A 12,997-nucleotide genomic window follows, 5' to 3' on the forward strand; every position below is an offset into this window, starting at 1 on the left:
GTTGAAGAACCTAGTCTTCTTCCAGCATTTCACTTTTGGTATAATTTTATACAGCTGGATGTATATCACTGTACATTAGTGACTTTCTCTCTGTCACTCCTTTATGCAGCTCTCTTGCTGCTATTTTTTATTTACCCTGCCACCATCTTCATTATTCCAACCTCTCCGGCCCATCTCATTGCCTATGTGTATGTGGCTACACTGAACCACTTGTGCCCAGTGTCTCCCCCCCCACACTCACCCCTTTGTGTCTCCTGCTCTCTCCTTTCCTATACTGCCTGTCACTGTATATCAACTTGCACCTCACCATATTCTTGTTCCTTTTCTCTCAGATCCTTATCATCCCTCTGTTATTATTCTATTCCCTGGGTGATGTAGACTTTGGTCACCTCCCTCCTATCTCTCTCATCATCATCATCATCATTTAGTGTCCGTTGTCTGTGCTGGTATGGATAAGACAGTTTGGTTGGTTAGGGATAATATACTGTTACAGAAAACTTATTCCTATGGAAAAATGCTCTCTAAAACAAGAGTAGTGATTAAGAGGCTGTAAAACACATATATGCAATTGCATGTATGTGTGTGCCTGTATATGTATATATACTGCTCTCTCCCAAGCAGGACTCCTACTTCTTCATCATTTACAGCACATTCTCTCTTATATATATATATTTATGTAATATATATATATATATAAACGATGATGATGATGATGATGATGATGATATATATATATATATAAAACCAGTGAGGATTTGTGACTGGAAGGGCATCCAACTGTAGAAAATCTGCCTTAACAAATTCTGTCTGACCGATGTAAGCATTAAAAAGGGGACATTAAATGATGATAATGGTGCTGTATATATGTGTGTGTTCATGTGTGTATATCTATGTGAGTAATTATGTTTTAATTGTATTTAATATTCTTTGCTTTCAAATAGATAACATAAGAGTACGCTTCTTTGAAGAAGACTCTCCTTGGGAAGCTCTCGGGGAATTTAATCCATCCGATGTCCACCATCAAGTAAGTTTTTATTGATTAATGTCTGTTGTCATCATTCTCTCCAACTATATCTTACTTGATATGTAAATCCACTCTCATAAACACCCCACTGCCAACCACTTTATTAGTCTTCAACTATGCTGTTTCTCTCCCCCACCTGTTGCAAATACAATAAGTTGTAGTCATGTGAAATTTATATCTACCATCCACATCATATTTACAAACCTGCATTAACTGCTGTTCTCTGTAGGGTAAATGAAAGATCATATGTGTTATAGATACAGTCATTTCTCCTTCAATTAAATCTTTAAAAACAACTGTGAACCTGTAGCTTCTAAATTTGTACATTATTTGTAATCAATTACAACTCTTAAATTATTTGCTATTGCAGTTTTAATTACATTGTCACTAGATTTTACTTGGTTATCATTGACACTCTGCAAAGTTGGTACTAAAAATATGCCTTTGTAAGGAAATGTTCTAGGGGCTTCTATTGGGTTGTCCGGAAAGTTCATGCCAATTTTTAAAGGAAATAAAAAGGTCAATAAATACTTGCCATTACATTTTTAATCAACCAAATATGAACCATTTTGTTTCACAATGCGTCTCCATCTTTTTTTTGACTTGAAAATACCCTCTTCCCAGAATTGAGGTGGTTTCATGGCAAAGAATTCATCAAGGTATCTTTTTATGTCATCTAAAGAATTGAAATTTTTACCATTAGGACTATTCTGCAGAGATTTGAATTAATGGAAATCCGAAGGAGCACTATCTAGTGAATATGGAGGGTGGAGTAACACATCCCAGCTAAGCTGCAGCAATTTTTGTCTGGTTCCCAAAGCATCAAGTGCCGAAAATGAACTTTCTTATCTTCCATTTCAAAGGGTTACAGAATTAACACAGGTTATAGGAACATAAACCTTCTTCCACACAAAGATAGCTTAAACTGTGCTCTAAATGGAGGTGTAGTCAAATCCTATTTTATGGACTCAATCATGTTCTAAAATAAGTCAAAAGGTAAGCTACTATAAATTGGCACGAACTTTCCGGACAACCCAGTAGAATGAAGTATCACATAAAACCTGGTTGCTGATTGGTCCATAACTTGGCCAGTTACATGGAGAAGCTGTTGTTAATGTTGTGATTTTAACTGGGCCATGTGTCAACTTGGTTTCAAGTCTTCCTACAGCATTAACATTATGTGAGAAAAATTTTAAATTCTTTTTAAATATGTTGCCTTGATTTTTTTCTATCACTAAAATACTTATGTATTTTACATAGCTTATTTATTTATTATTATTTTTCTTCTCTCTTATCTTAGTACGCTATTGTATTCAAAACGCCACCCTATAGGAATATCAGAATTACAAAAGATGTGACTGTATTACTACAGTTAGTTCGACCTTCAGATTTTGCATCAAGTAATCCAATCAAGTTCACCTACCAACCAGAAGATCCTGGTAAGTTAATATATATTCCTCTTCATTACTGTAATACCAGTAATACTAATCAAACATAAAACACCAACATCTTTTACGTATTTTTCTTTCATTTTTTATTCTTTTACTTGTTTCAGTCCTTTGACTGTAGCCATGCTTGAGCACTGCTTTCAAGGGTCTTAGTCGAACAAATCAACCCCAGGACTTATTTTTTAAGCCTTGTACTTATTCTATCAGTTTCTTTTGCCAAATGTCCAAGTTATGGGGACGTAAATACACCAACACCAGTTGACAATCAGTGATGCGGGGACAAGCACAGACTCAAACACACACACACACACACATGCACACACACACAAACAATGGACATCTTTCAGTTTCTGTCAACCAAATTTACTCACAAGGCTTTGGTCAACCCAAGATGCCACACAGTAGGACTGAACCCAGAACCATATGGCTACACCTGCCAAACTTGTTTTTTTTTAGTTAATGGTAATGCCTCTCATTGGAATCTATGAATCTCTTTTTACAAAACAAGGAGCCTCTTCTTTACTAGCTATTCTGTAATTTAACCTTTTAGTATTTAAACCACCCATATCCAACCAAAATTTTCTACCTATTTTAAGTTCAAACTGGCCAGATCCAGCTTCTCACACCCATCCTACAATATTATTCTAAAAATAACATTCAGATCATTGAAATGTCAAAGCAACAAGATAATGCAAGAGTAATTCAAAACAATGTGAATTAATAAGCATTTTGTTTGACAGAGTAATCTGAATGCTAAAAGGTTAATTTTGTGGAAGGATAGTGACTGGTATGAAAATACTGTTAATCTTCTCTACATTTAATAATCCCTCGATTTTAAAAGCTTTAAACTGCATTTTCATTTTTTTTCATTTAATTTTTTTCTTTTTCTTTTTTTTTTATAGTCTTCCATGTTCAAGTTAATCATCTCACATTTTCTTCACAGACAGAACTCCTTTCAGAAATAAGCATACCTTAAATGCATCTTTGAAATTTATTATTTTTCCTTCCATTTTACATTCTTATATGAATTTGATAGGTCAAGAAATCCATGAAATATTTTTAGTTGAAGGATAAATAAGGTTACAAGCAATCTATGAAGCATATCATAAAATGTTTAACTCTGGGTGTTTTTGTAAGACAGCTTGAAGTAAAATTATTCAATTCGTGATTATTTTATGAAAATAGTATTTTTAAACTCATTTGATTATTGGAGAATAACTGAAACCATCTTTTTGTAGCAATTGTGGAGAAGGAGGTATACTGGTGTTATACGTTAGGACTAATGAATAATTTGTGTCCAGCTCTGCAAAAGTATCATTGCTACTTACTAAAGTGAAAGTGTAGTTATACAGTACTTATTTACAGTTCCATAGGCTGGTTACCTCACAGAATTTTTAGTATCCAGCTGTAAAATAATGTGGATTTGTACTTCTCTCTCCATCTTTATTTACTGATTCTCATGTCTCTAAGAGCCAATCCAGCATGCAACAATGTCATCTTTTGAATTTTCCTTACAAAATTATGACTGGCTGGCAAACAAATTTTAAAAACAAAATTATTCAACATCAAGAAAACCAGATTTAAAACAAAGAATATGAAGGAAGAGCCCAGCTGGTTTCAACTTGAATACTTCGTGATTTGTGAAATATTAATAATTTTCATTTTTTTTTTTTGTTTTTGTTACTTCAAGTTGTAAAACTTCTTAGATTATCAATTGATAGAATTTGTAATAACAAGCATGGCTTCTCTCCTGCTTATATTGACAATTAGAAAGCAAATTTTTTATGATTATTTTTTATTTTTAAAGACCATCATCTTTGTCTAAATCATCACTAGTGTTCTCTCTGGATAATTAAAATTTGCTCTTATCTAATTTCACTTTTTATAGATCCAGACAGGATTGAAGAGAAGAGAAAGCGGAAAGTTCACACAGCATGTAAGCATTATATCAAATTGGCAGTTTATTCCTCTGTTTTAGTTATTAGTAACTCTTTTAAAGATAATACCTTCTAAAATAATTTTTCCTGACTAATTTGAGCAATTAATCTGTCTTATATGTGTACTAATGTCTTAGATATCTACTAATGTCCACTAATGTCTGAGACAATGATAGAATCTTAAGGTTGTCATAAAAGCTTCTAATATGTAAATTTCAATTGCTTTCTGCACTTATTGCAATAGTAATAGCCACCAAAAGTTTTCTTAATATTTTTAAGATGTTTTCTGCAGTGTACCTTGCTACCTTAAAGCACTATTCCTTGGTTGTAGAACATGTTTCAGAATACTGTAATTCTGTATTTCTAGATGAGTAGGGTGTCCATTTAACGTAAAAGTTTTGTTTGCCTTCTGTACACACTTCAATAATTTAACTAGTGTGAATTGTATTGCTGCCTTTAATTGGTCATGATATACTTAAAACTATTGATAATTAAGTCACCTGTAGAAGGAAATGATTAAAAGACTTGAGTATTTTTTTAAGTGGGAATATAAATATACTAGCTTAAAAGCTGCCCTATCAGGCTGAATTTTAGCTAGTATATAGCTTTTTAGCAACTGATCCTGAATAGGAAGATCTGCAAACAGATCTCTGACTTGTTTTGAAGAATTTGTTACAATTGCTTCCTCCAGAGTCATATCCCAATGATGATCATATTCGTCGCAAAAAATCATGTAAAAAATTTCAGGATTGTGGGTCCAGATTTAGCCTGGAATGTTTTTAATTTACTCACGGAGTCAGCCTGATTCAAAAATAGTATGATATGTTGGGCTACAGCCTCTACGACTAAAGATGAAAAAGTGTGACACACTGACATTCACATTTATTATATTATATTATATTATATTAAGTTGGCGAGCTGGCAGAATCGTTAGCGATATTTTGTCTGTCGTTAGGTTTTGAGTTCGAATTCCGCTGAGGTCACCTTCGCCTTTCATCCTTTCGGAGTTGATAAAATTAGTACCAGTTATGCACTGGGGTCAATGTAATCAACTTAATCACTTCCCCCTAAAATTTGAGGCCTTGTGCTTCCAGTAGAAAGGTTTTATTAAAGTTGAAAAAGTGTGACACACTGACATTCACATTTATTATATTAGATATGTTTAATTTGGGGGAAACTTTATGTCAATTAAAGCGTAATTTATACACATATGTGTGTGTGTGAGTGTGTGTATATATGTATGTGTGTGTGTGTGTGTGTATGTATGTATTAAAGAAAGCAAAAAATAAAACAAAAATGATAGTGTTTTCTAACCAATTCCTGGTAATGCAGATCCCCACAGCTACAAGTTTTAGAGTGTCAACAAGGATTTTGTTGCTCTGAAGTATCAATCATGTCTGATCAAACAAACTATGTCGCAAAACTATGCAATTAATATTTGATAATGAGCCATTAAAGTAAAGACCAGCTGTACATAACCAGCTGTAGATAACAGGCAAAACTGGTAACATTCACAAGTCTACATGAAGCCATATCTATCAGTTTTATACCAACTGAAACCATTCCTGTCTTCATTTGTCTTAAATGACTTTTTGAACGCTCTAATCTTAGGTAGAGCACTTTAGACCCTTTCCTCTGCCATTTATTTACATTCTGCAATGTTTGTTATTGACATTAACATCATGCATTGATGAATTTTAGCAATTTTTTAATCCAAGTTTATGGAAACTTTCTTTGAAAAATAGCTGCTAATCATACTTTGAGCAACAACTTGCTTAATGATTTAATCAATAAATTAATAGCAGATAAAGTGACATATCTACTTCTTCCATGCACACCCAATATCTGATTTTGATCCATCCAATTTTTCATCAAGTGATTTAAATAAAATATTACTTGAAAAATGGTCAGGCACTGAACCTTGTACAAATAATGTTGGTTCAAGAATGCATTTAGGACTTGATTTAAAGCCTTTTGAATATTTTTTCAAATTTTATCATTGAACTAATATTAGTACCATCACCTAACAAACTAATTAGCATCTGGAGCAAAAGCAGGCTGTCACTTTTGTTCTTATATGTTAAAATTTGCGCATATATTGATATGTTGCCTCTAACTAGAGTAACAGATTTCCTGTAAGTTACTTAACCCCTTGACGCCGGTATTACCTGAAGCATACGAGACACTGCTCTGGGGTTTTTTTATCTAATGAGGCCACACAAACACACAAGTGCCAACGAGCTCGCGTCTGTTTACTTTCATCGTTACAGTAACATAGCGTCTTACATTTACGTATACCGGTTTATGAAAACGAACTATGTGAAGCTATTTATCATAATATGATATGCATGAGTTATTCTGCTCCAGTTAAAAAAATAGCTTGTGTGTGATACAACTCAAAACACAGTATTATGCATGTAAAGTATCCACATGTCATTGGTCTACTGCTTGTTTCATGACTTGAACGTAACCTAAAATAGCTAGGATAATGCACGGGACGGCGAGCGCGCACACCTCAAGAGATAAAGTACACGATAGCGAACGTAAACATACATCAGATGCTAAAAAGTCTGGGATAGATGTAGGGCAGCTCTATATCATATATTTACATTAACCACATGTAGGCAAGCAAAAGTGTGATCGCATATTTGTGTCAACCATTGTCAAGGGGTTAATAAGCTTTAAAAATGTCTGGCTAAAATAGTTTGTTTCAATGTTTGTGTGTCCATGTCTATTAGTAATTGCATTTAATTTATCAACTTATGCATGTGTATAGATCATGGTGTACCTATGCATGTAGATACATGTGCATACATACATAGACTCTGTGTGTGTACATGATGGATTTGAGGGTTTCATTTATTTACAAGTTGATTTCTTAATTTCACTGGAATATAAATACCTATAATGGTGATACTTAAAAAAAAACTTCAGTTCAATTAAAAAGCATGGTAAACAACACGTTGTAATCTACACTATAATTTACAAAAAAATTTATCTGCGTACAGGGTATGCCTTTTTTTTTCATTATCGACATGTTTCTTGTCATCATGTTTTTAAGTGTTTCTGTTTTTTTAGTTATTGTTGTGTAATTAATTAACATGCACACGTGCACAACATTATCTTTAGCTTAAATGACTTATATTAAAAAAAGAAACTGAGTCTTTTCTGAAATGTCACTTTCCACAATAAATGAACTGCAAACATTTGAATAAGCAATTTTTAGGTATTTCCCACATTAAAAACTAATGGTAGATCAGCAAAATTTAACTTAAGCCATTTGAACCATTTTTGCAGAGATAGCATTAACATGCAACTTGATCTATTCCAGGTGCTTCAGATGCGCAAACTATTAGCAAAAATGATCTAAGAAACCGTCTTCGCTTGCGAGCAATTCGAGGAGGCAAAAGTGGTAAGTGTTATAATTTTACTAACTTGATAAAGTGAGAATAGTTTTGAATTAAAATGTTCAAGAAAAGGAATATTTGTTACACTGTCTTCTTCGAGCTTCAGTATTATGAATATTACTGGTGTTATTGTTGTCATTAAAAGAATTGACTGCATTAGGTTATTATGACTTTACTCCTCTTCCTCCTCCTCCTCCTCATCATTATCACTATCATCATCATCATGTATCATACACTTTTCCAGTGTGTTGATGGCTCTACACCAGAAGTCTTCCTGATTAAGTGCAAGTTCTTTCATTGGATAAGGCCATGGCATTACTTCATTCTGACTTCCTCACAATGTTTTCTTGGCGGAGACATTGAGATGGCTTGCCATTGCCTTCTCCAAGTGGATGACCATTGGTCCATAAGGGATTCTTCGACCCTTCAACAGGTCTTGTTTTTAGTCCTGCCGGGTGTTCAGACACCCTCCTCACAAGAGTAGCAAGCTATTCAAGTTGGGGTGTCAGTTTAGTTACTGACCACTCGATCATGGAATAAGTAGTACTGGATTATTTGGTACTAGTCACAGGTCTCATCAGCTTGTGTTGACATCCCAGACCTGACCTGACTTTGCTACACTTGTTAAACAGTTCAGAAGTAGCTTCGATTTTGTTTCCATTATCTATCCACAGTTCAGAAGTAGCTTCGATTTTATTTCCACTATTTATCCACAGTTCAGAAGTAGCTTCGATTTTGTTTCCATTATCTATCCACAGTTCAGAAGTAGCTTCGATTTTGTTTCCACTATTTATCCACCAGAGAATATGTTTTAGAAGTTGTAAATGTTAGTTCCTATCTAGAATCTTTCAGTTCTAAAACAATGCTGGACAAAATCATAATCAAGATAATAGTCATTGATAATTGATAATTAGAGAAAGTGTATAACTTAAGCAGGTTTTGTATAATTGCTTTAGCAACTTTTTACCTTAATTTCTGAGATTATCAATTATTAAAATAATTTAATTTCTGGATTATTAACAGCATGTCAAGCTAACAAAGTTCATGCAGAATGCCCCTTGAAACATCCACCTTCCACAGTAATGGCTCGAGTGCCAGTACGTAGTGAAGGGGTGAGAGTGGGCATCCTTGATGGACCAAACATGCTATGCTAAATGATTCTGACAGGTGGCCATTTACTTCGACCACCAAACAGATGTTGCTGTACATTGCAGCAATCCAGCATCTGAAAATGGGACCAAAATCAGCCACCTTAAGGCCCCACCCATGCCATGTTCTTTACCAACCCTCTCTACAATGTATCATGTGAGGTGGAGGTTGTTGTGGATAGATCTGATGGGGATAGCACAAGTCTGCACATCATGCACCAGTCTGTTGACAACAAGTACCAACCTCTTTGCAAATACCTTGGCCAAAATTTTGTAATTTGCATTTAGCAGATTTACAGGCCGAAAATTATCAACAATGTTCCCCTTGTTCGGATCCTTTCTCAGTAGCACCACTACCACACCTCACCTCAGATCTGGGGACTTTCCTGTTCTGCTGCCAGTTGTGGTAGACACCCTGCAAAGGCTCACCAAACAAGTCTGGCATATGAATATAAAGCTTGAAGGGCAGACCATCCAATCCTGGAGACTTCTCCCTTGTGCAACTAGCCAATGCGTCACTTGTATCTTCAGCTAGTATCAACATTTCACAGAACTCCACATCCCTGGCTGAAAGCTGTGGCAGACCATCAAGGTAGGAAATGAAGTTCACCTCTGCCTCAGGACAAAAACACACCCTATCCAGTTCAGCAAAGTACTGCTGAAATTCTCCACAAATCTGCTTGGACCCCTCAAAGACCAAATTGTAGTTTTATTACTACGTTGCGCCTTGGCCACCCAGGCCCATTGAACGGCTTTTGTTCCCACCTGTTTTGGAGTACGTGCCCTAGTTCTGACAATGCAACCTTCATGCTTGGTGTTGAAGAATTGATTCAGAACCAATCTCGCTGCTAGCACATCAGTCACTATGCCTCAAATGAGTGCCTCTTCCAGTTTCCTAACTAGATCTCCCTCTACTCTAGTCTTCTCTATCACTAGTTCCCTGCTAAATTTTACAGCTTCTACTCTAATCTCCCATTTTGGCACTACCTACCATCAGTTGTTGACAACTTGCACCTGTCATCTTTCAATGGAGTAACTTGCTAAGTCAGCCTCTGAAACCTTGATGTGCCAGGAAGAACGTGTTCAGCTTCCAGTATTTGGGACCCTGCCTATGAAGCCTACCTAGGTCAACCATACAGATCACAAATTTGTGGTCTGTATAGCTGATGAGTTCGAACTGTGGATAACCTATGCTCTCCCTATCTGCTGGCCTACAAAATATCCTATCTAGATAAGATCTGGTTGACCTGATGCTGTTTGTCCATGTCCACACTGAGGCATTTGGGTAATCCGGTCTGAACCTGTGAGCCAGTTGGAAACGACTGAGCAGGATTGTGAGGCTTGCGCACCCATCTTTTCTATTCGCTAGCCTCACCCAATCCACACATGCATCCAAGATGGCATACCAGTCACCCACTAACACTAAAGAGGAGACATCCCTAGAAAGACCTCCAAACATCTGAAGAAATCGAGCTACCCCAATCCAGTTGGAGCATACACAGCAACCAGTCTTTTTTCTGGGGACAAAGATTATTGTCTTATGCTCCCTTTTAATCAATAATATCAACAAATACAGTAGTTTTGATAACAAAAATACCTGTCAAGCTTCTGTCAACGTTCTTGCCTTCCAACCAGAAGTATAATAATAATGATGATAATAATAATAATAGCAATGAAATATGAATATTAGATATACCATGAGTAACTTCATGCTTTAGTTTGGATTTTTGTGGATTATTTTTCTCTTTAATAGACAATGTTTAATGCTGATATTCTTGTAACCTTTTCTTTTTTTGTCTTTTTTTTCTTCTTTAGAAGTAATGCCACATACTTCGAACTATGATATGAAACTTGAAGAACCTAGTAACTTGAACTGTGTAATGCCTTCTAACCCTATTCAACATGAAGTACCAACATTTCCACCCACTGATCTATTTTCAGTAGAGCCAACTTATGAAAGTTCTAGTTCTATATTGAAAGCTTTGGAGTTATCTCAAGCAGAAGACATTGGATTTTTATCAGAAGACACATTCAGTAAATATCTATCAGATTTAAGTTCAACCAACACTTTTGCTAATATAACAGATACACATGACCTTGCTTTAGAATCATTAAATTTTTATCAAGATAAATTTAATGTTGATTCTTCAAGCAGTACATCACAATGTGTTGGACACAATATTCCAAGGCTTGATGGCATTTACAATATTATCATGGCATTTATAGAAAATATATATTTTTATCTGTTATATTTTCTTAAGTTCATCATCAATGAAGAATGTTGTTTTCTACAAATGAAATTTACTTTGTTGGTGTTTCTAGTGATAACTATCATAAAGAAATATGACCATTTTTGAGATTCTTCCCAGGAATATATTAACAAACATCATTTTTTTTTCATTACTCTGCTCTTACATTTCTTCCCAGTGAAGTTGTCTTTTAATTAATTTTACTTATACAATTAAAGCTGATACTCTAGTGTAAAGAATTTCCAACAAAATTTGTGAAAAGAATCCTTTTACTTGTAAATTACCATTGATATAATTGTAAAATCTTTCTCTCTTAGATATTATGATAAAAAAGTTGTTACATTTTCGCTTTGAGTAGAAAAAGATGCCATTGTTGTTATTTAGTTGTTCCATTTGGCATTGTTTAAGAATATATTGGGCACAGAAATGTGTGATTGATTTTTAAAACAAAATTTTACCCTATGTATTTTCTGAACAATAATGGGGTTGGCTCTAAGTTTTCAGCAGGTGAGTCACTGTTTCAGGCATTTCTTATGGCAAAAGTGATGAGAGAGGGATTGTGTAACTGAGGTGGAATAAATACCACAAGGTATTTTTGCTTGAAAGCTGCGGCAACTTTATCAGCTTCTTGCTGATAGACATCAGTGAAAGATACGCACGCACACACACACACACACACATACACACACATGAATCTTTCCATCAACTTCCTAGATGTGGCCACGCTATTTTACAAAGAGGTATGTCTTAATTTTTATAAGTGAAAATGCATTTTTGGTGACTCTAGACATTCTTTTGTCTACAGCTTGAGCAATTATGTAGAAGCTCCTTTATGTACTTGTGAAATACCTTTGTTACACCTAAATTGGATTTCCTTATTTTCTAATCACAAACCATTTATGAAACTTAGAATGGGATTGATAGAATTAAGAGATAGGTTGCCGTGAATGCTAACTGTTTAGTAGCATTGATCTAAAAAAGATACTTTTATTCTTTTACACGTTTCAGTCATTTGACTGCAGCCATGCTGGAGCACTGCCTTAAAGTGTTTTAGTTGATGAAATCAACCCCAGGATTTATTCCTTGTAAGCCTAACACTTATTCTAACAGTCTCTTTTGCTGAATTGCTAAGTTACAAGGACATAAATATACCAACATCAGTTGTCAAGCAATGGTGGGGAGACAAGCACAGACACAAAGACACACACAGAGAAATATATACATATTTATATATATATTTATACATATATATATTTGTATATATATACACATACGTATATATATTTATAAATAATATGGGTGGGTTATTTGCAATTTTACAACCTAAATACAGAAATATAGATGTCACTAAAGTGCCAACAGGCACTAATCAGTACCAGTATTGCTAGCAATAAGAGTCAAAAACAGCTCAATAGCCACGAAAAGCACTATCTTAATGACTGACAAGGGAGGTAAGTTCCCTACAGCAGTGGACGTAGCTAGATCATCAATGATTTCACATTTTAATGCTTGTCAGTGGCTCTCACCACACTTATATATATATATATATATATATATATATATATATATATATACATACACACACACACACACACATATATGGTGGGCTTCTTTCAGTTTCTGTCTACCAAATCCACTCACAAGGCTTTGTTCAGCTCGAAGCTATAGTAGAAGACACTTGTTCAAGGTGCCATGCGGTGGGACTGAACAGGAACCAAGTGGTTGAGAAGCAAGCTTCTTACCACACAGACACACCTCAATACCGAATGATTGACTACACTGTC

General features: G+C 35.0%; 1 protein-coding gene across 1 annotated transcript in view; it reads left to right on the forward strand.

The window, feature by feature from the left end:
- Nucleotides 1–12,319, forward strand: part of LOC115217075 (putative transcription factor p65 homolog) — a 60,018-nt gene extending 47,699 nt beyond the window's left edge. The window contains exons 8-12 of the mRNA XM_029786663.2: nucleotides 942–1,024; nucleotides 2,325–2,463; nucleotides 4,361–4,408; nucleotides 7,741–7,821; nucleotides 10,780–12,319. Coding sequence (XP_029642523.1) covers nucleotides 942–1,024; nucleotides 2,325–2,463; nucleotides 4,361–4,408; nucleotides 7,741–7,821; nucleotides 10,780–11,321 — 893 coding nt within the window. The 3' untranslated portion in view covers nucleotides 11,322–12,319. The remainder of the gene's footprint in view (nucleotides 1–941; nucleotides 1,025–2,324; nucleotides 2,464–4,360; nucleotides 4,409–7,740; nucleotides 7,822–10,779) is intronic.
- Nucleotides 12,320–12,997: the final 678 nt, after the last annotated feature.

This window comes from Octopus sinensis, linkage group LG11 (genome assembly GCF_006345805.1).
Source record: "Octopus sinensis linkage group LG11, ASM634580v1, whole genome shotgun sequence".
NCBI lineage: Eukaryota > Metazoa > Mollusca > Cephalopoda > Octopoda > Octopodidae > Octopus > Octopus sinensis.